A 23,214-nucleotide genomic window follows, 5' to 3' on the forward strand; every position below is an offset into this window, starting at 1 on the left:
ACGCTACTCACCAAAGTAGAATGTAGAACAATGTCTTTATAAACTGTGTTATGCCAATTGAGCTAGATGTTCCCCGAGACCATGGTCCCCATAGCCCTCCGCCCAACAATTCAGTCTGAGAGGATATCTTAAAGCGTTGGCTGTGACACTTTTCTGGCACTAAGAGTCCTCCATGCAGGGTAAATCTTACTGAGATGGTGGCCTTAAGTAAAAGGCAGAGGCTGCCTGCAGCCTGTAATACTTAGTATAGAGACTGGTGTCACTAAACATGATACTTAAAGAAAAGGGGAGCTGATACCTTATTTCTTGATATATTCCTAGAATTTTAGTACTTCTGTTTCTTGAAAATTATTCAAGCGAAATGTTTTAAATGTTTCATTTTGAGAACACAGCCCCTACTTATACTCCCATATCACACCTACGGAGCCCTAGTGGTGTAGCGGTTAAGAACTTGGCTGCTAACCAAAAGGTCAGCAGTTCAAATCCACCAGTCACTCTTTGGAAACCCTACGGGGCAGTTCTACTCTCTCCTCTAGGGTCGCTCTGAGTCAGAATGGACTCAACAGCAATGGGTTTTTTTTTTTTTGTAATCACACCTATAACTTGAAAGGTAAAAATCATGTTCTTACACCAGTGGCTTAGACCAGGAAAGTCATCCTTTTAAGTTTTTGAACCTCCAATCATTAAGCCCTTAATGGTTTAAGTCCTGATTATCTCTGAGTTTACTTCTCTCCCAAGGTAGCAGCCCAGCAGCAGAGTATAGGCCACAATTCCCAATTAAGAGCCCTCAAGTTTGATCTCTAAACACTGTTATGTTTTTGTAGAAGAGTGCCCCCTGAGACTCAGCTATAGAAATATTTTTAAATGCCAACAATAACAGCAGATACCTGGAAACTTGTTCACTTGACCAGAGAATATGTCACTGTCGTGAAATGAAACTCCATGCCAGTAGATATCACAAGGCAAGCGTCGGCCAAATGGGAACTAGAATAAAGAGAAGAAAATGCAATTAATAATGATAAGAAGAAGAAGAGCAGCTACTATACTGAGTGTCTATTATGTACAAACCCATGGCACCTGGTATACATCATGGTATTTTAATCCTCAAAATAAGCACTTAAGGTAGGTGATATTCTTTTCCATTTTATAGATGAAGAAAACAGATTCAGACAGGTTAAGTAAATTGCTCAGAGTCACAACCACTACTGAGTGGCAGTTATGATTCTATGTGGCAGGCACTGTACTCGTGGTTTTACAGGCCCCATTTCACTTTAGTCTTCATAACTACCCTATAAAACATTATTCCCATCTTACAAATGAGAAAATTCGGGCTAAGGGAAGTAATTTAACTTGTCCAAGGTAAGGAGAGGAATCAGGATTAGAATCTAGGTCTATCTGAATCCCAAGCCCATACTTCCCCTTCTCTGAAAATTGCAACCCTCAACCCAGCCCTGGCACAGAATAAAGACGGTTTGAATGAACAAATGAACAAACCAAGGTGGTCATCTGTCTCAAGATGACATAACCAGACTCTCTCTTCCAGGGATTTGGAACTCAGACATGCCAGGGGGCCTCGCTGACCTTGGAACTGTAAGTGATATACAGCCAGTGCTTGGCTTCATGCACAGAGAAGCAAAGGCAGCCAGTCTGCTGAGAGAAGAAAGGAGCAGGTGCAGACAGAAAAGTCAAGCTAAGAGACCACGTAGCCCTGAAGACATGGTCTGAGTCACCTCAGTCCCTGAAGGCCTCTAGGCCCTAGTCCCAGACCCTCCTGAGCAGGCTCCCCATCCTGCCCTTGGATTCTGCAAGATAGCCTTAGATCCTTAGAATGTTGTGGTTGTGTGCCATTGAGTCTACTCTGACTCAGCGACACTATAGGACAGAGTAGAACTGCCCCGGCGCATTTCCTAGGCTGTAATCTTTACCAGAGAAGATCGCCAAGTCTTCTCTCATGCAGAGTGGCTGGTGGATTCAAACCACTGACCCTTCAATTAGCAGCCCAGCACTTAACCATTACACCACCAGGGTTCCTAATCCTTAGACTACAACCCCTCTTTTACACAAGTTTCAATTATTTGCACAGAAAATCCCTCACTGAGACAAAAGGGCCTGCTCTTTCCACTATATCCTGCTGCCTTTCAAAGTTATCAACAAGTTCTGTATTTACAGCACACATTTTTTAAAATCTGTAACTCAGATGACCTTGTTAAGGGGAAAAAATGGAGACATGTTAATTCGTATTTAGACCCTGCTTATTAAAACTCCAAATGAAGAGAAATGTCAACATATTAAATAAAATAATTCGATTTTCCTGTCCTAAGACAGAAAATCAGTTAATCAGAAATTTTATCTACTCCAAGTTGAGGGGGCTAAGTTCCAATGGAAGAACATAGCATTATTGATTAAATGGTGGTGACTCGATGCTTTCCAACTATTCCAAATTAAAATAAAGGCAAACAGACTCTCAAGACCCTTAAATCATTTACGTTATTTCAAAGCTGTGCCAAAATGAGGTATATGTTATACCCTGTATTAGCATTAACAACTTTTATTTATAATTTACAGCATTTTACTCGTTTTCATTCCAGCCAATGGGCTGTAAGTTATTAATTTGGTAGTCATAACTACAAAGAGGTACAACATACGTTATTTTCTTCCAGCTATTATATACTAATATAGAGAAGGGGAAAATAACTAGAAGTAGGTTCTCTAAAAAGCAGGGTATCCAAGCAAAATGTACTAAGATCCAGGCGACTTTGCTGCCCACAATGTAGGAACAATACTTGCTTTATGTCAGTGTTCCTCTCAAACAACCTGATGACTTATCATCCTTTTTGATACCCTTATGAATACCAAATCAACCCTCCATTTAGAAGTTCCTTTAGCCCATTCAATTTTGAGAACTACCAATTTTTTCACTTATCCATTCACTAAAAAATTATTAGGTGCCAGGCAGTGTGCTAGGTGCTGGGATACAGACAAACACAATTTTAAATAGGTCCCAGGACTTCATAATCCTACCTCCTTCTAAGCTCTTTTTAAAATCCATCTGCTTAAGCCCCCTGAGGCTAAGAGGCCATCTGTGGCTCAACTCTGAGCTCTCTGCAGCCTGTAATGCTACTCAGATTTTCATGGGGCAATTGAAATTTGACAAATGGTTCTCAGACACCCCATCCCCCATTTTTCTCAAGGTCAGCACCATCCTTCCAGTTCCTGAGATGGTAAATCTGGGATTCATCTACCTTTTTCTCTTCTTCAAACCCTATTGGAATAAAGACTGGATTTTAGGGTCAGAAGACCTGAGAGTTCTAGACTTGTCTCTGTTACTTACTAACTATGAGATCATAGGCAACCAACTGAAATCTCAGTGTCCTTGGTAGATTGAGATGAGAAAACATGGCCAGGTAGCAATGGTGTTATAGATTGAATTCCATCCCCCAAAAATGTGTGTCAACTTGGCTAGGCCATGATTCCCAGTATTGTATGGTTGTCCACTATTTTGTGATCTGATGTGATTATCTTATGTGTTGTAAATCCTAACCTCTATGTTGTTAATGAGGCAAGATTAGAGCCAGTTATATTAATGAGGCAACACTCAATCTATAGGATTAGGTTGTATCTTGAGTCAATCTCTTTTGAGATATAAAAGAGAGACTCCAGCAGAGAGGAGAGGGATCTCCTATCACCAAGAAGGATGAGCCGGAACAGAGCACGTCCTTTGGGCCTGAGGTCCCTGCACTGAGAAACTCCTAGACCAAGGGAAGATTGATGACAAGGACCTTCCCCAGAGATGACAGAGAGAGAAAGCCTTCCCCTGGAGCTGGAACACTGAATTTGGACCTTCTAGCCTCTTAAACTGTGAGAGAATAAACTTCTCTTTGCTAAAGCAATCCACCTGTGGTCCTTCTGTTATAGCAGCACTAGATAACTAAGACCAATGGGAACCAAACAAGATCATAGAGATGAAAATGCTTTGTACTCTCCACAACACAATACAAATCTGATTTAAAGCATTAGTTTATTTACTCATAAAGTGTTGATTAAGAACCTATTATGTGGCACAATGCCTCTCAGGTGCTAAAGACACAATGGGGACATGTCTGCCTTCACGGAGTATATAGTCCACTGGGGAGAAAGAGTTTAAACAAATAGTCACTCAGTGTATCACTGGAAACCATGGTAAGAGCTATGAAAGGAAGCACAGAGAACAATGTGAGCATGGGGGAACCCAATTACATTGAGGAATCAGAGATGGCCACCCTGAGTCACGACAGGTTCAGTTTACGCAGGTTGTCCTGGTGTTAGTGTGAATAGTATCCCTTTTCCCTCTCAAATGTATCCCAGTTTGGACAACAGATTATATGGTCACCCTATTCCAGAGGAAGGGCATATTGAGCTGAGATCTGAAAGAAGAGCAGGAACTAGGATATAAGAGAAGAAGAGTGTTCCAGGCAGAGAGAGCAGAAGTGTAAAAGCCCAGAGGTGGGACAGACCATGGCACACTGGAAAGTCTAAAAGAAGGTCAGGGTGGCTGAAGCACAGAGGATAAGAGGAAAGTAGTGTGAGATAAGGCAAAAGACTTAGTCAGGGGCCAGATCATGTGAGGCTGTAGCTCGATGCCTAGGACAGGGCCTGGAGCACAGTAACAGTATTTAACTTGCTGTGAGAGGAGCAGGACCTTACTGAACAGACCGAGAAAGAGGAACCAGAGAAATAGAAGATGATCAGGAGAGAGTGTGTCATAAAAGGCAAGAAGAAAAGTGTCTCAAGACAAAGGGAGTGGTGAACAGTGTGAAATGTGGCTAAGAGGTCAAGTAAGATGAGAACCAAAGACAGCCCATTAGATGTAATGACATGGAGAGCTTCATAGCCACTTCAGCCCACAACGATCACTTTCCTGATCCCTCCAGCACTTACTATGCTTATAATCTGTCTGCACTGTTATTTCATTATTTCATATGAACTCTTATCTCCTTCATAATACTATGAATTTCTAAGATTGGGAACAATTTGACATACTTGTCTCTCAGGGTCTCCAATGGTGTCTAACCTGGTCCTAGGTCCACAAGAAAATTAGCCATGCTCCTGTAAATCACCCATGACATCTCCTCCCTCCTCAACATCTAACTGGTCAGCATGTCCTCTGTTTTAGTGCCTAAATTTTTAAAAAATTTCCTCTCCTTCCTTAATCCCCACTGTCACTGTTTTATTTTAGGGCCTTATCTCTCACCGGATGGGGACTACACAAATCTTTCCTCTATCTCCTTGCTTCCAGGGTCTCCCCTTCTAGTCTACCCAACACCCAGAAGCCAGAGGGATTTAAAAAATAAAGAAAAACACAGCTCTGACCATGCACTTATAACTCTTCCATGTTTTCCCATGAACCACAAGATCAAGTCTAAGCTCCAAATCTGACCCAAGAGACCCTTCACAAATTCACCTCTGCCAACCTAGTCCACCTCACGTTGGGCCGCTTACACCCTGTGCACTGCGCACCATTTCCGCCAGACTACATTTGACACTTTAAGGAGACAGCACTTGACTGTTTTGTGGCCTGGGTTTCTACATGTTATTCCTTCTGCCTGGAATCTTCTGACTCAGCTTGACCATCCACTCCCTCCTCTAGGAAGCTGTCTTATCAACTCTGCCTGCTATGTGGCCCCTTTTGCCTATACCTTTACCAGATCTTCCTGCAATATCTTGTTTGGAAGTCACCCTTTTAGGTAGCAGCCAAGTACTTAACTGTTGCACCACTAGGGCTACTTGCTTAACCAGTACACGTTACTTATTGAACTGATCACTATAGTTGTATATATTAGTCACAAATAAATTATTTCGACAAATCTACCCTGACCCTACACGCCACCATCTTTGCCACAAATAAAATTCCTCCCCCATGAGTATACACCTATGTGGACCCAAAATCCTTTTGCCTCTTGCCCAGAAGGACTAAAAACAAACCTGCAAAATAGCCAGGCTCATACAAGAACTGAAACCATTAAACGTCCTTTGAGCCCGTTTGTGCTTAAGGAACTGATTGTCCGTCTTTATTCTAACGGCCCAAAGAGCAAGTTCAAACCCCCCTGGGGATTTTGCAAAATGAAATTTTCACAGTGAATGCTGGTGAAAGCACAGTTTGCATTTCTGTCCTTTGTGAATGATTTTTTTTCATAAAGCTTCTTCATGAACAGAAAACCTTTCAAGTGACTGGGCATAAAAGTGGTGGATAAGCTTTGATATCGGCAAGCATCTATAGGGGGAAATGACTGAAACTGCTGCCTTAACATGAGGGGCCCAAAGCACTGGTGGGGAACACAAGGAAGGCATAGAGGCCAGAGCACCACGCTTGGACTAAGAAGAGCCTGACTCAAGCCCCACCCTGCCACACCCCACCCAGAGACCTGAACACAGTGACTTTGTCCCTCTAAGCCTCAGTAGTTCATCTACAAATGAGAACAATAGCAGCTATAAAACCTGTCTACCTCCCAGGGCTGTTATATGGGCTGAGGTAACGCATGGGAAAGCATTTTGTAAACAGTAAATTGCTGTTCATATAAGACAGGTTATTATTTTTAATGTTCAAGGAAATCACCATAATAAGTAACTGCAATTTTAAAAGATGCTAACCAAATACTGAGCAGCATTAGGACAGTTCTTCAATAAGGACACTACAGTGTACCTGCAGTTGGGAAACCTTCCATGATGCCCCAGGCAGAGTTAATAGATTTCTCTCCAAGGCTCCCTTCACACTCTGTTGATACCTGTAGTACAGCCATTACCTTGTAGGGTATTTACGTTTACATGATTGCCTCCTCCACCAGACTGAGTGAAAACTGCTTCAAGGGTAGAGACATTTTATTCTTCTTTCTAACCTGCTCTCCACCTATCCGTCTGTGGAAAGCAGCCTCTAAGATGGTCTCCAATGATCCCAGCCTCCTGGAATTCATTGTGTGATTCCCTCTCATATTGTGACAGTTGTCACAGGGTTAGTTTGTGTGACTGATAACATACAGTAGAAGTGATAGTATGTCAATTCCAGCATTGGGTTATAAAAAGACAATGGCTTCTGTCTTGGATTCTCTCTCTCTCTCTCTCTTTCTCACAGACACACATAGCTTTGGGGAAAGCTATGAAGAGGCCTGGAGACCCTGGGTGGCATAAACAGTTAAGCACTTGACCACTAACCGAAAGGTTGGTGGTTTGAACCCACCCAGAGGTGCCTTGGAAGAAAGGCCTGGCAATCTGCTTCTGAAAGGTCACAGTCTTGAAAACCCTATGGAGCACAGTTCTACTCTGCAACATATTGGATCATCATGTGTTGGAATCGACTCAATGGCAACTGGTATAGGTTTTGTTTTGTTTCGTTTCGTTTTTAACAGGCTTACATGGTAAGGAATCAAAGCCTCCTGCCAATAACCATGTGAGTGAGCTTAGAAGTAGATCTTTCAGCCCCAGTCAAATATTCAGAGACTATAGTCCTGGCCGACAGCTTGGCTGCAGCCACATGAGAGACCCTGAGCTAGAACCACTCTCAGATCCCTAACCCTCAGAAACCGTGTGAGATAATAAATATTTGTTGTTTTACACTGCTAAGTTTTGGGGAAATTTGTTATATAGCAGTAGATAACTAATATACCATTTCAAGCTTAGAACAGAGTCAGGGACAAAGAAAGCATTGTGAGAATGAAGGAATTTAAGACTAAATTCCTTATATCAATATAATATAATAAATATAATAACTACTATTTCTTGAGCATTTAACTATGTCCCAGATATTTTACAGCTCTTAATAACAGTTGAGAGCTCAGCTGCTAACCAAAAGGTCAGAGGTTTGAACTCACTAGTAACTTTGCTGAGACAAGACCTGATGATCTGTTCCCATAAATATTACAGTCTAGGAAAGCCTACGGGGCAATTCTACTTTGTCCTATAGTGTCACTAGGAGCTGGAATTGACTGAACACCAAACAGCAACAACAAGCCGCTATTCTGCAGATGAAGAAATACAATCTCATTGCTAATAAGCGGCAAAACCAGAATTTGAAGTCAAGTTGGTCTATCTCCAAATACTGTGCTCTTTCAGCTTAGCTAAACTGGATGGATTAATCTATGAAAAAACAGACGAGCACATACAGAATGAAGTTGTGGTTAACACTTCAAGGAAAAATGTAGCACAGAAAAGTCCAGAGGCCAGTTAAGACAAGGAGAGGCCTGAGCAATTATCCTTTAAGGATGAACTAAAAATGTAGCTCTCCTCTCGTCAGTCAAGAAAGCAAGCTAAGAAAAGACTGTGGAAATCTATCAAAACCTGAAGGGTGTGGCCAGATGGAACACAGTTCTATCTGCCAAATGTGAGCATACCAAAAGAAGGTGAACTCCTTTCAAGCCTCCAAGAGGGATGCCAGCTCAATCTTCTTTATTGTTCACCTCCAAGCTGATGGTAAACTCTCCTCCCAGACAGATGAGAAAAGCCAACCACTCAACTGAGGGGCCACAGAGAGATTCCAGGCTTCCTCCTGCCTGTGGGAAATGGGGCTGATGAGAAAAGTTTTCCCAAGGCTGGGAGGGACCAGCTGGCTTCCTAATCTCAGTGTCTTTGGATGGGGTTGGGGAAGAAGCTCACTCATGGAGCTCTAAGCCTGTTTCTACAGTGGGAACAATAATGCCAACTTGATAAGGTTATTACAGGATTAATAATGCATGTGAACCACCTAGCACTGAGATTTGCACACAAAGCCTGGCACACAGAAGGTGTTCAAAAAATGCTGGTTTCCTTTTTCTCTTCCATTCTTTCCCATCACTCTTCAACCCATACTTACTGACAGATCAGATCTTTGATTAAAAAAAAAAAAAACCAAAAAAACTTCCATCTCTCTATTGCTTAAAGGAGCTGGGGGGGGGGGTGTTTTCAAGGATTAGCCTAAGGTTAAATGTGCACAACATAAATTTAGGGTATTTAAAGCCATGTAGGATAGTCCTGGGTATGCACCTAACCTCTGGGGAAAGCCCACTCTTGCAGAAAAGCTCCTTGCCTTGAGTGCAAGAACCTGCATTGCCACTATGCACCTTGATTTCATCATCCAAGAAAGATGACTAACAAGCCTTCTTTTAGGTGCTGTTGTAAAGAGTAAAAATAACCCCAGAAGTGAAAGAATGCTTATGAAGTTTCTGGCACATAGTAGGAGCTAATTCAGAGAATAGTGAGAGCAAACCTCCTAGATTGTTCTTCACCTAATTAAGCCCCTTGGTGAGAGAGAAAGAGTTCCCAGACATCCTTGATGGTAGAGAAAGCAGAGGCTGGCTTTCAACAAATTCTCCTCTGGAGAAACAATAGTGAATCAAACATAGCTCCAGTGCTCCAGGAACTCAGGAGCCAGGCTGGGAGTAAAGGCAGATGCATAAACAGATACGCAAATTAAGTGCAGCGTGAGAGACCAGGTTGTTGTTGTTAGGTGCTGAGTCGCTTCCGACTCATAGCGAGCCTATGTACAAGACTGTCTGGTCCTGCACCATCCTCACAATCACTGTTATGCTTGAGCCCATTGTTCGAGCCACTGTGTCAATCCATCTCATTGAGGGTCTTCCTCTTTTTCACCGATCCTCTACTCCACCAAGCATGATGTCCTTCTTCAGGGACTGGTTCCTCCTGACAACATGGCCAAAGTACATGAGACAAAGTCTTGCCATCCTTGCTTCTAAGGAGCATTCTGGCTGTCCTTCTTCCAAGACAGATTTGTTCATTCTTCTGGCAGTCCATGGTATATTCAATATTCTTCATCAACACCACAATTCAAAGGCACCAATTTTTCTTTGGTCTTCCTTATTCGTTGCCCATCTTTCACATGCATATGAGGGATTGAAAATACCATGGCATGGGTCAGGTGCCCCTGAGTCCTCAAAGTGACATCTTTGCTTTTTTAACACTTGAAAGAGGTCTTCTGCAGCAGATTTGCCCAATGCAATATGTCGTTTGATTTCTTTACTGCTGCTTCCATGGGTGTTGAATGTGGATCCAAGTAAAATGAAATCCTTGACAACTTCAATATTTTCTCCATTTATCATGATGTTGCTTATTGGTCCAGTTGTGAGGATTTTTGTTTTCTTTGTGTTGAGGTGCAATCCATACTGAAGGCTGTAGTCTTTGATATTCATCAGTAAGTGCTTCAAGTCCTCTTCACTTTAAGCAGGCTAGGTTGTGTCATCTGCATATTGCAGGTTGTTAATGAGTCTTTCTCTAATCCTAATGCTGCTTTCTTCTTCATATAGCCCAGCTTCTTGGATTATTTGCTCAGCATATGGATTGAATAATATGGTGAAAGGATACAACCCTGACACATACCTTTCCTGACTTTAAACCACACACTGTCCCCTTGTTTTGTTCGAATAACTGTCTTTTGGTCTCTGTACATGTTCCTCATGAACACAATTAAGTGTTCTGGAATTCCCATTCTTTGCAATGTTATCCATAATTTATTATGATCCACACTCGGATGCCTTTGCATAGTCAATAAAACACAGGTAAACATCTTTCTGGTATTCTCTGCTTTCAGCCAGGATCCATTGACATCAGCAATGATATCGCTCATTCCCAGTCTTCTGAATCCAGCTTGAGCTTCTGGCAGTTCCCTGTCGATGTATTGCTGCAGTCGTCTTTGAATGATCTTCAGCAAAATTTTACTTGTGTGTGATATTAATATTGTTGGATAATTTCCACATTCTGTTGTATCACCTGTCTTTGGAATGGGCACAAATATGGATCTCTTTCAGTCACCTGGCCAAAAGGCTGTCTTCCAAATTTCTTGACATAAACGAGTGAGCACCTCCAGTGTTAAACATCCATTTGTTGAAACATCTCAGTTGGTAATCTATCAATTCCTGGAGCCTTGTTTTTTGCCATTCCCTTGAGTGCAGCTTGGACTTCTTCCTTCAGTACCATCGGTTCTCCATCATATGCTACCTCCTGAAATGGCTGAAGGTTGACCAATTCTTTTTGGTTCAGTAACTGTGTATTCCTTTCATCTTCTTTTGGTGCTTCCTGTGTCATTCAATATTTTCCCCATAGAATTCTTCAATATTGCAACTAGAGACTTGAATTTTTTCTTCAGTTTTTTCAGCTTGAGAAATGCATAGCATGTTCTTCCTTTTTGGTTTTCTAACTCCAGGTCTTTGCACATAAATTAGTCAAATTAGAGAATATTGAGAGCAAGCCTCCTGGATCATTCTTCACCTAATTAAGTCCCTTGGTGAGAAAGAAAGAATTCCTAGATATTCCTGATGGTAGAGAAAGCAAAGGCTAGCCCTCAACAAGCTCTCCTATGGAAAAGCAATAGTGAATCAAACATAGCTCCATTGTTCAGAAATTCAGGAGCCAGGCTGGGAGTAGAAACAGATGCATAAACAGATACACAAATCAAGTGCTGTGTGAGGAGGCAAAATTATTTTTGCTTACTCTGGTAAACAGAGTCCTTACCTTCAAGGTGGGGAAAGCCTAACCAAGGAGGGGTCATTTCAGCTGGGTGTGAAGTAGGCATTTGCCAGGCAGAGATAAAGAGGAAGGGAAATCAGGCAGAGGGCACAGTGCAGATAAGGCATGGCATCTCCACATGCCTGGAGGCCCAGGTGAGTGTGGGCAACAGAGCTGGAGAGGTCCACATGGCCCAGGTAGATCACCAAGGGCTCGCACGGCAAGCCGAGAAGCTTGGACTTGATTCTGTAGGTGGAGGAAAACCAGCAGAAGTACTTAAATGGGGCTACATCAGACTTGGCTAGAAGGGAGAATGGATGGAAGGATGAGGGAGAAAAGGAACTGGGCAGGTTGGTAATCGGTCAAAGAGAAAAAGTATGTATTGGGAGTAGGGGTAGGCGAAGGCATGGAGGAGTGAGAACATATTATCAGTGCCATGTGTAAGGATCACTCTGACAGTTATTGAAGCCCCTTTTCTTATGCCCCTGGGCTGACATTCCTTCTCCTCCTCCAGGGTTCCTGGTTCTTCAGGATCCTGAATGGAGAGGATCCCACAGGGATAACTAACGCTCTGAGGAGCCTTCCAATTTAATAAAGGCACTGTCTGGTTCCAGTGAGTTTCCTAGGAACACAATAATTACTTATCCTCTAATAGAGCCAATAAATATAACAAGAGGTTAAGTAATTAACAACCTTTTGCTGGAAAGTAGCAATTCTTGTGATCTATGAAGTTTCCTTTTCCTGTTTATTTCTTCATTATTGCAAATATGATACTCTGGGTAAGTGTGCCATTCATTGTTCACTGAGTTAATCAGCAGAGCATGTTGTATGTTTTATTAAATCCATTCATTATAATTAACTCACGTGAATTAAAGCTGGAAGAACTTCAATGAGGCCTGCTGTCCACCTTGCTTCTGCTTCTGATCACAATACATTTAATGAGACCAAAATTGTTATCATTTAACCGTGGAGGAAAAAAGCCCAAGTTAGCAGGAGAGAAGATAACCTTGCACCTTTCATAATTTCAGTGCACCATAGCAATCTCCTCTTGTTATTTATCTGAGCATCTTATTTCCCACCCGCAAAGAATCTTTATTAGTGGTAATTACATTAGGCAAAAGAAAAAAAAACTTCACAGACTTCTAAAGTGATTTACCTCTTGGCTTGCAGTTTTAATTAAAATTCCAGTTTATTTAGTAAATAGCTCTGAAAAGATTAGATACCAATTTAGCACTATGTTCTTTTTCCACTTTCCAATTCATAAGGGTGACACAAACAACAAAATAATCGCATTAAATGACTCTTGCTACATTCCATCATAATTCAGCCTATGGAAGAGAGTTCCAAAATCAGTTATAAATTATAAATTAGCTCCATTATGCTCTGCAAAATTATGAACAGTAATCTCCCTGCTCTCTACTCCCCTCTCAGTGGGTAAATTACATCAATTCGCCACCAGTCCTCAAATTACTCCGTCTCTTCCACATCAAAACTTTAAATGTGTTTATTAACTGAAATGGAAACAAAGCAAATCAGGTTTCCATTTCAGCGCACCTTCCTCCCACTCAGGATATCAAACAGCTTTATCCAATGTCACATCTAACACCTCTTAAGGCAGCTCACCTACAAATTAAGACCAGATACCCAGGTCAATTCAGTACTTTCCATAATGGCAACTCTCAACAGAAAGTTGTTCTAAAGACATCATGGTTTAGCTCCATCATCAATTCATTCATTCAACACACATGCTATGCCTTTGAGCCAGGCACTATGCTCAGGGAATGTCAAGAATTTCCACACATGGAGCAGAGTGTTAGTGGTGGGAGACAAAGCCAGACAGGTGAAAATAGGAGGAGGAAGGAAACAGAGTCCTTGTGTTCAAGGTGCTCCTAGTGTAGTGGATGGGGCAGCCAATCGGAAACAGATCATTATAATGCATGTGGGCCCCATTTTACTAAGCACCTACTACATGCCTGCCTCTGGGCTAGGCTCTTTATTTACACTGTCACGTTTAATCTTCACACAATCTTGTGAACAGGCGAACATATTCCCATTTCACAGAAGAGGAAACCAAGGCTCATACAGGTAGGAGACATTTGAGCTAACTCTTGTAAGGAAACAGGGAAGTTGCCTAGACTAAGGAGCAAATGGTGTTCCCACGGACGAAGCAAACAGCATGTGCAAAGACAAAGCAAAGAGCAACCAAGAGCCTGCAGATCCGATCCTTGTCTGTTTGTGGCCACTAATGTGCTGAGCTGCCTTGGGCATTCATTTTACCTCTTCAGGCCTGTTTCCCATTTGACACATGCAGGCTATTTCCCATCCTGCAAATCTACAGGGCTGCTCTTCTTTTGCAGAAATTGACTATGATTTGTTCTGATCCTAAAGCACCTAGTGCTGTCAAAATAATTTACTCAATTACTCTGAGGTCTCCCAGAGGATTAGCTAGATAAAGGAGAATGTGCTGTGCCCTCCACCAACTCATTTTCTCCTCCTGACCCCTAAATCCAGAGACATGCCACTGCCATGAGAGCTTAAAGTCATACCATCACATCTTATTAAGAAGAACTAATCTCATTCTACCAATAATTTCTTTTTTTTTTTAATCGCTGGATTGTATGGTATTTCTTTTTTTTTTTTAATTGTTGTGCTTTAAGTGAAAGTTTACAATTCAAGTTAGTCTCTCATACAAAAATTTATACGTACATTGTTTTGTGACCCTAGTTGCTCTCCCTATACTGTGACAGCACACTCTTTCTTTACACCCCAGATTTCCTGTGTCCATTCAACCAGCTCCTGACCCTCTCTGCCTTTTCATCTTGCCTCTGGACAGGAGCTGCCCATTTAGTCTCACGTATCTACTTTTAAGAAGTACACTCTTCACGAGTATCATTTTATGTCCTATAGTCCAGTCTAATCTTTGTCTGAAGAGTTGGCCTCAGGAATGGTTTTAGTTCTGAGCTAACAGAGAGTCCGGGGGCCATGTCTTCTGGGGTCCCTCCAGTCTCAGTCAAACCATTAAGTCTGGTCTTTTTACTAGAATTTGAGTTCTGCACCCCACTTTTCTCCTGCTCCATTAGGGACTCTCTGTTGTGTTCCCTGTCAGGGTGGTCATTGTGGTAGCCAGGCACCATCTAGTTCTTCTGTCATTGTACCAATAATTTCTATAATAATAAAACAGAGGCTACTACTTATTCAGTTTATATTATGTGCTGTGTAGTCTGCATGTGCTATCTCAATTCACCTTCACAACAACCCTATGAAGTAGGTAGACTTACTACTTTCATTTTACAAATGAAGAAACCAAAGCTCAGAGCAATTAAATAACTTATCTACAGTCATGCTGCCAGTAAGTGGTAGAGTAAGAAACAGAACCCAGCCCCATTAGACATCAAAGCCCATGCTGCCACCTATCTACAACTAGGAGAGGTAAGGGCGAGTCCTTAGACCCCCAAAGAACTAAGCCTAGGAGAATTTAGAGAAATTATTTAACAACCATAAAATTCCAGTAAGGGAGGAGCATAAGGGAGGGAACCTGCCTGGGAGCTCTCCAGAGTGCTGAACTGCCTCTGACAAATGGCTCTGACTCACAGCACCTATTCTTTCTGCCTGGGTGCCTCTGCTTGTCCTAACTCCTTCCTCCTGATTTCAGCACTTAATATAGCCACTAATGGAATAAAGTGATTGGGAATGAGGGTACATCTAGAAGACAAACAGTTAACTTTTAGAAGTACTGAGCCTGAGGGGACAACAGGACATTCAATTGGAGCTATCCTACAAGGGTTTGGAAATACAGGACTAGAAGTGGAGAGAAGTCAAATCAAGAGGTGTAAATGTGCAAGTCATAGAAGAGACAACTGATGAATGAGTGAGTGTGTTCTTGGAGTGATTACTGAGAAAAAAGAGCAAAGGGTCAGGGGCAGAGAGGGAAGAAAAGAGAGACTTGGGACTCCTCCCTAGCAGTCTTAGATGGTGGGTACCAGGAACAAATAACTAAACTCTCCAACCCCAATATGGCATTAAAAGGTGTTCAGAGAGGACAGAATTTTGCTGCCTATGATTTTAAGTATGTGAATCAATAACCACCACCACTTCTCATCCCTCAACACCCAAAGAAGAAAGAATAAGAAATGACAAAGTATTCAAGGGAAAATAGAAATTGGTCTGCCATAAGGTGACATGGTTCAAGTTAATCAACATCATATCCACTCTTACTTGAAGCAAAAATAGCTCCTTATAAATTTGAAAGGTCACTCAGAAAGTCCCTGGGCTTCTCCTTGGCTTTTTGGACCATAAAACCTAAAGGCTTACATGATGAGATATTTATAAACACGTCTCTCCCCCTGGTGGTAAAAAAGATATTAGAAAAGCACATTTATTCTCTGGCTCCATCCTTACCTCCACCTTCTACTACCCAGCACACTTTACATGAGAATAGTTATGCCTTTTTACTTACTTAGTCATTCTTTCAAGCAGACATTATTATACATAAACTCAGTGTCAGGCAGTGGGGATTCAGAGAACAAGGCAGTCTCTCCTTGTCTTCAAGGATGGTGAACTCGTAAATAAATCATAATCCAAAGCAGTAAATGCTCTAACAAAAGAGGGTCAAAGGGCTATGGGAGCACCAAGCAGGGTATAAACCATTCTGCTGGGGGAAAAGGTGTGGATTGGCAGAAACTTGAAAGATGAGTTGGAATTTGCCAAGATCAGAAGCCAGGAAGGTAGTCTAGGCTGCAGGAGTCTTGTGTTCAAAGATATGGGAACATGAAGGCTCATGATTGTGAGTCTCTCCAGGGTAAGAACAACATCTTAATCATCTTTATAATCCCGATGCCTCGTCCAGTGCCCGAGAGGGAGTAGGTGCATAATAAAATGCTGGAGGAATGAGTGGCATGAAGTTCAGCATGGAAGGAGTAAACCATGGTTGTGGGGCCTTGCAAAAGAAAAGGAACTGAGTGGAACCAGAATCTATAAACCTCAAGGCAAATCTTAATGTGAAACTGCTCAAGTGTACAGCAGACATGAGCAGGGTTTGATCATTTCTCCAGCCAAGGGTTTGACAGTAACTGACATGTCCATCTCTCAGCAGATGAACACGGCAGCTATGGGAAAGGAAATGGCCACAACCTACCAGGGCCAGTTCAAGAGGGATGGGCTAGTTCACAGCTGGAAGGGAGTCCACTTTACTGTTTAGAATTTTAAAAGGAATTATCAGCAATGAAAGCCCAAATTGACAGGGGCAGAGGAAGGGGCTAGAAGGTATGGGCACTTTATCAAATTTTGAAGTCCCCTTTTCCTCTTTTGATGTTGAACTGTATTATCAAGTTCCATATCCTCTCATTCTCACGGCCAACAGCTGTCATAAAAACCACTGCTTTCACTAGCTCCTTGAGATGAGAGTTATTTCTCTACTAAGTATTTAAACAATACCTTTTAATTTACTTAATGAACTCAGAGCAAACTGTTGATGGCCCAGATCACTTGAAAATGACAGTTGGAGCTTCCCAGACGACCAGATAAAGAGGCAATTGCATTAAGTGTGTGTCATCCCGATCAGCTGATGTGGTTTATTAAGGCAAAGTCAGCACACTCTTGGTTTCCAGTCAACTTCCTCAGCATACAGGTTTTAACCACTCTGATACCATTTTAAACACCTCTGCGTTTCCACACTGTGACCAATCTGGTACTTTTCTGGTGCATCCTGAAGACATTAAGCCAGCAAAGTTAGCTTTGGAAAAATCTGTATCCTGTTGCAAATAACGATTAGTAGGAATATGATAGTATTAAGAATCAGGAGACCAAGAGTCTAGTCCTAGTTAATTAACATTCAACAAACATTAATATAGTCCTTACGACGTGCTAGCTACTGGGCTAAGTGCTGGGATACAAAACACCACCACAACAACATTCACGGAGTTCTTACTAGGTGCCAAGCAGCATGGTTCTAAGCACTTTACGTGTATAAAGTCATTTACCACTTTTAACCACTGGTTGCTGACAGAATTCATTTCCTTGCAGCTATAAGACTAAGGTCCCCATTTTACGTCTGGCTGTTGGCTGGGGACCACTCTCAGCACTTACTGAAGAGTATTCCAGCATATGAAGATATCACAATTGATTTATGCATTCCACTATTGATGGGTTTTAAGTGCTTTCCAATTTTCCTTATTATAAAGAACACTGCAATAAAATCTTCATATCTCTTTGTGTACATGGACAAGAATTTTTCTAGAAGCAAAATTGTTTGAGTCATAGAGTATATATATTTTCAGCTCCACTATATATTGCTACATATTTTGCCAATCTAACAGATGTGAAATACTATCTCGTTGTTTTAATTTACATTTTCATGATTATAATAGTGAGATTGAATTATTTTTTCAAATGTTTATTGTACATTTGGGTTTCCTCTTTGAATATTTTATGCTTTTAGTCTTATTTTTTTTCTTTCTCTTAATAAGTGGCTCTCTATCAGGATAATCCAGGAACTTCTAAAAACCACAGAGATGCTGATTTATTGCAGTTGAGTGTGACCTAGGAATCTGAATGTTAAAAAGCTTATCAGGACACTGATGCACATCCCCAGAGGAGAATCATTATATTAAATCTATTAGCCATTCTTATTGGTACTTTGTTGTTATACCCTTAGAGTGCGCTGAGGGGTGCTATCTCATACAAAACCTTGATACTGTATTGATTGGAGTATGCTTTTGGATGGATGCTGTCCACCACCTCACTCAGGGCCTCCTTTATGAAAGCTCTCTGGGGAAATTTCTCTCAGACCTCAGTGCTAGGAAAAGCTAGGCTTCTCTCAAACAAGACTTTTTTTTCTCTTATGAACCACAACTTACAATTTGGTACATTTCAGTTTTTTGTTGGTGACCAGAAAACTCAGAATCGAATCTGTGTCACATCATAAAAACTACATAAGATTTTTACATCAGACATTTCTAGATGCATCTCTATTAACTGCTCCCTGATTTCCTCCTATTACACCATTCTTATTGTTCCTTTGCCTTGATTTTTTTCAACCTAAAATAAAGAAGGAAAAGAAAATCTTACAACAACGTATGTACTTTTGAAAGCCATTTTACATACTTTTTGAGAATAAAATATGCTTAAGTAGATATTAAAATAATTTTAAATTTTACCTTGTGAGACTTAAAAAGTATACAATTTATGTGACTTAAGTCCCTTCTCTCAAAACTGGCTCATTTTCAAGATCCTATTTGATACTATCAGTCTACTGCTGATGTTGCACTGGAAAAAAAATACTTCGAAGATGAACTATTCACAAAAAAAAAATCAGTGAAAATGATTAACGTTAGAAAAATGGGTTGCAAAACTTGGCTAACTATAGCGATTCCAGTGCAGAAAAGATAGGATGGAGCTTTAAAATCCAGTATTACTCATTTCAAAATCACGGTCACTGAGTTTAAAACCAGTACAAAAGCAATTACATTTATTTAAGAACCTGTCTTAGTTGTCTAGTACTATTGTAACAGAAATACCACAAGTGGATGGCTTTAACAAACAGAAATTTATTTTCTCACAGTTTAGGAGGCTAGACGTCTGAATTCAGAGTACCAGCTCAAGGGGAAGGCTTTCTCTTTGTTGGCTCTGAGGGAAAGTCCTTGTCTCTTCAGCTTCTGTTTACTGGTTACTTGGAAATCTCCATGTGTTTTGATATCTATCTTACCCCATCTCTCCTCTGGTCACTTGCTTAATCTCTTTTTATATCTCAAAAGAGATAGACTCAAGATACACCCTACACCAATCCTGCCTTATTAACATAACAAAGACAACCCATTCCCAAATGGGATTATAACCATAGGCCTAGAGGTTAAGATTTACAACATATATTTTTGGGAGACATAATTCAATTCATAACATTCATGCCTTTCTCATACACAAAACACATTCACACCAACACATCATCTGAAATGTCTTAAATCAACTCCAAGTCCAAAATCTCAACTCCTGAGTTGTTTAAATCAAATATGTGTGAGACATAGGCATATTTCATTCTTGGGTAAAATTTCTCTTCATCTGAGAACTTATGAAATCTAGAATACAGGTAATCTGCTTCCAAAATACAGTGGTGGAACAGGCACAAGGTATACATTTCCATTACAAATGGGAGAAATTGGAGGGAAAGAATGGATAATGGGCACCAAGCAAGTCCAAAACCCAACAAAACAATTTACATTAGCTCTCAAGGCTTGAAAATAATCCTCTCTTCTCTGAGACCATCTAGGCAATGGCCCTGCCCTCCAGACTCTGAGTGTTGGCCATGCTCTCTGGATTCTAGGTGAAGGCCCATCAGCCCTGGGCTTCGGCTCCACCTTTCAGGCCCACTGGAATGGCAACTTTGCTCCCTCAGCTTTGGATGGCCCCATTCTCCTGGTCCATCTGAGTGGTGACTCCATCCACTTGGCCCTGGCAGGCCCCATTCTTCTACCCCTAGGGTATGGCAGCCCCGCCCCCTCAGGTTTGGCTGGTGGCACCATCCCCTGGCACACCTTAATGGCAGCCTCACACTCCAGAACTGAGTTGGGAAGATCCACTTCTTTGAAACCTAGGAGGCTGTGGTCCCACCTTTTTCGATCCAGGAGGCTGTGGCCCCACCCTTTGAAACTAAGAAAACCCTGCTTCTTGTGCTTTTTCCAGTAGTTCTGCTTATCTCCAAACTGCTCCAAGGATGATCCTTTTCTTTTCTTTGAGGACAACAGATGTAGCTCCTTTGACCTATTTCCTGCCTGTAGAATTCCAAGAGACAGACAGCATTCTTTCCTTTTGTTCTTTCTCTGTCCCCTTCAGTCTAAGCTGATGGGTTTTCTGCTGGAGTAGTTGGTTAGATCCATCAGTCACAGGCTTAATCTCTTTTACAAAAGATTGTGTAGCCACATCTTTGGTGAACATTCTAGGACACATGTCAGTTTACAAGGCTAGAAGTCCAAATTCAGAGTGCTGGCTCAAGCAGAAGACTTTATCTCTCTGTCAGCTCTGAAGGAAGGTCCTTGTCTCTTCAGCCTCTGCTTCCTGGTTCCTTGGAGATCTCCATGTGTCTTGGCATCTATCTTACCCCATCTCTCTCTCTCTGCTTTCTTGTTTAATCCCTTTTTATATCTCAAAAGAGATTTACTCAAGATACATATATACTAATCTTGTCTCATTAACATAACAAAGACAACCCATTCCCAAATGGGCTTATACACAGGCATAGATGTTAGGATTTACAACACATATTTTTGGGAGACATAATTTAATCCATAACAGGCCCCCATATTTAGTTTGGTGGCTTTTAATGTGAAATTAATTTTCAAAAACTTTCACAAAAGTAATAATAAAGTGAGGTAGTTTTAACTTCTTGTGGTTTCTGCTGTTTCTTAAAACAACAGAAAATCATGCTAACGCTTACTTCACAACTGGTATAATTCCTTCAACAGTCTACTCTGTGCACTGTGTAGAATGATCAACCAATTCATCCCAAGTTGTCAAGGACTTCCTGGTTTTAAAACTACAAATCCAGTATCCCAGGAACCCTGTATGTCCTGGGCAAACTGGAACAGTTGGTCACCCTAACACTGGGGCAGCTTGCATTTTCCAAAGTTTGGGCAGAAGGGCCTATTAATAGCAAGTCCTTCTCATATAATTTAAATCTGAATAGTAGTCATAAAACTGAAAGTTATTCCTATTGGGTAGGGAAACAAAGTAAAATTCTGAATTTAGTTCACCTAATAATATCAGCCTGGATTTCACAGTCAAAGGACTAGAGGGAATCTTCACAAGTCAATTTTCTTATTCTCTTCTGAAGAATTCCAGGAAAAGAGATTCTGTAAAGCTACCTTTGAAATCCATTCTACCACCCAGGATCTTTTTAAAATATTAAGTTCAATCTACAATTATGTCATTTTAATTCTCAGCACCAAACTGAATAAAGAAACTTTAAAGATATGTTATCCACAGGAAACCAGGTAAAATTATTAGATACCTAGAAATGGGTCACTAGAACAAAGTTAAAAGACCAATGAAAGACAGTCTTTGGGCTTGGAGAAAAAAAGAAGGTTAACTAAGAACTTAAAACTTTAAGAATACTAGAAGCATTTTAGAATGGTGTGTCAAGCAAACTGCCTTAAAGTCTTATCATTTAGTCTATTCAATATACTCATAAGCAAGTTCTCCAAAGGAAGGCAAAATTAACATTTATTATACACTTGTTGTTGTTAGTTATTGTCAGGTTCCATAGAGTCGGTTCTGACTCATAGCAACCCCATGCAGAACACAACGAAATACTGCCTGGGCCTCTGCCATCCTCATAATCATTGCTACTTTTGAGTCCATTGTTGCAGCCACTGTGTCAATCCATCTCATTGAAGGTCTTCCTCTTTTTCTCTGACCCTCTACTTAACCAAGCATGATGGCCTCCAGGGACTGGTACCTCCTGATAACATGTCCAAAGTACATAAGATGATGTCTTGCCATCCTCCTTTCTAAGGAGCATTCTGGCTGTATTTCTTCCAAGACAGATTTGTTTCTTCTTCTGGCAGTCTGTGGTATAGTCAATATTCTTCACCAGTACCATAATTCAAAGGCATCAATTCTCCTCTGGTCTTCGTTATTCATTGTCCAGATTTCACATGTATATGAGGCAATTGAAAATACCATGGCTTGGGTCAGGCACACCTTAGTCCTCAAAGTGACATCTTTGCTTTGTAACACTTTAAAGAGGTCTTTTGCAGCTGATTTGCCCAATGCAATATGTCATCTGATTTCTTGACTGCTGCTTCCATGGGCATTGATTGTGAAATCCTTGACAACTTCAATATTTTCTCCATTTATTATGATATTGCTTATTGGTCCAGTTGTGAAGATATTTGTTTTCTTTATGTTGAGGTGTAATCCATACTGAAGGCTGTACTCTTTGATCTTCATCAATAAGTGCTTCAAGTCTTCTTCACTTTCAGCAAGCAAGGTTGTGTCATCTGCATATCGCAGGTTGTTACTGAGTCTTCCTCCAATCCTGATGCCACATTCTTCTTCATATAGTCCAGCTTCTCAGATTATTTGCTCAGCATACAGACTAAATAAGTATGCTGAAAGCATATAACCCTAATGTACACCTTTTCTGATTTTAGACCACGCAGCACCCCCTTGTTCTGTTAGAACAACTGCCTCTTGGTCTATGTACAGGTTTCACATGAGCACAATTAAGTGTTCCGGAATTCTCATTCTTCATAATGTTATCTATAATTTCTTATGATCTGTGATGGTTAAGGTTGTGTGTTAATTTGGCTGGACCATGATTCTCAGTGGTTTGGCAGTTATGATGTAGTTTGGCAGCTATGTAATGAAGTAATCACCTCCATAAGGAGATCTGATATAATGTAATCACCTCCATGAGGAGATCTGCTATGAGCAGCCAATCAGTTGAAAGGGAGTTTCCTTGGGAGTGTGCCCTGCATCCAACATATGAAGACTTTCTGGCAAATCTCACTGGCTTTTGCTCGCTCTGGATCCTGCAGCTGGCTCATGTTCACCTGACCTCTGGTTCTTGAGACTTGAATTAGCAGCTTACCTGCCAATCTTGGAATTCGTCAGCATCCACAGGCTGTGAGCCAGCAGCCTGCCATCCTACCTGCCCTTTTTGGGATTCACTGGCTTCCGCAGCCTGTGAGCCAGAGGCCTGCTGTCTGATCTGCCAATCTTGTGTTCACCAGCCCCTGCAGCTACATGAGTCAGGAGAAG

The 23,214-nt window shown here is 41.2% G+C and overlaps 1 protein-coding gene across 1 annotated transcript in view; it reads right to left on the bottom strand.

Annotated features, from left to right (window-relative positions):
* The window catches only part of TTLL11 (tubulin tyrosine ligase like 11), a 293,256-nt gene that overhangs the window by 237,757 nt on the left and 32,285 nt on the right, over window positions 1–23,214 (bottom strand). Inside the window, 1 exon segment of the mRNA XM_023730680.1 lies at window positions 888–984. Within this exon segment, the coding sequence (XP_023586448.1) occupies window positions 888–984 (97 nt within the window).

The sequence above is a fragment of the Trichechus manatus genome, unplaced genomic scaffold (genome assembly GCF_000243295.1).
Source record: "Trichechus manatus latirostris isolate Lorelei unplaced genomic scaffold, TriManLat1.0 scaffold00038, whole genome shotgun sequence".
Lineage (NCBI taxonomy): Eukaryota > Metazoa > Chordata > Mammalia > Sirenia > Trichechidae > Trichechus > Trichechus manatus.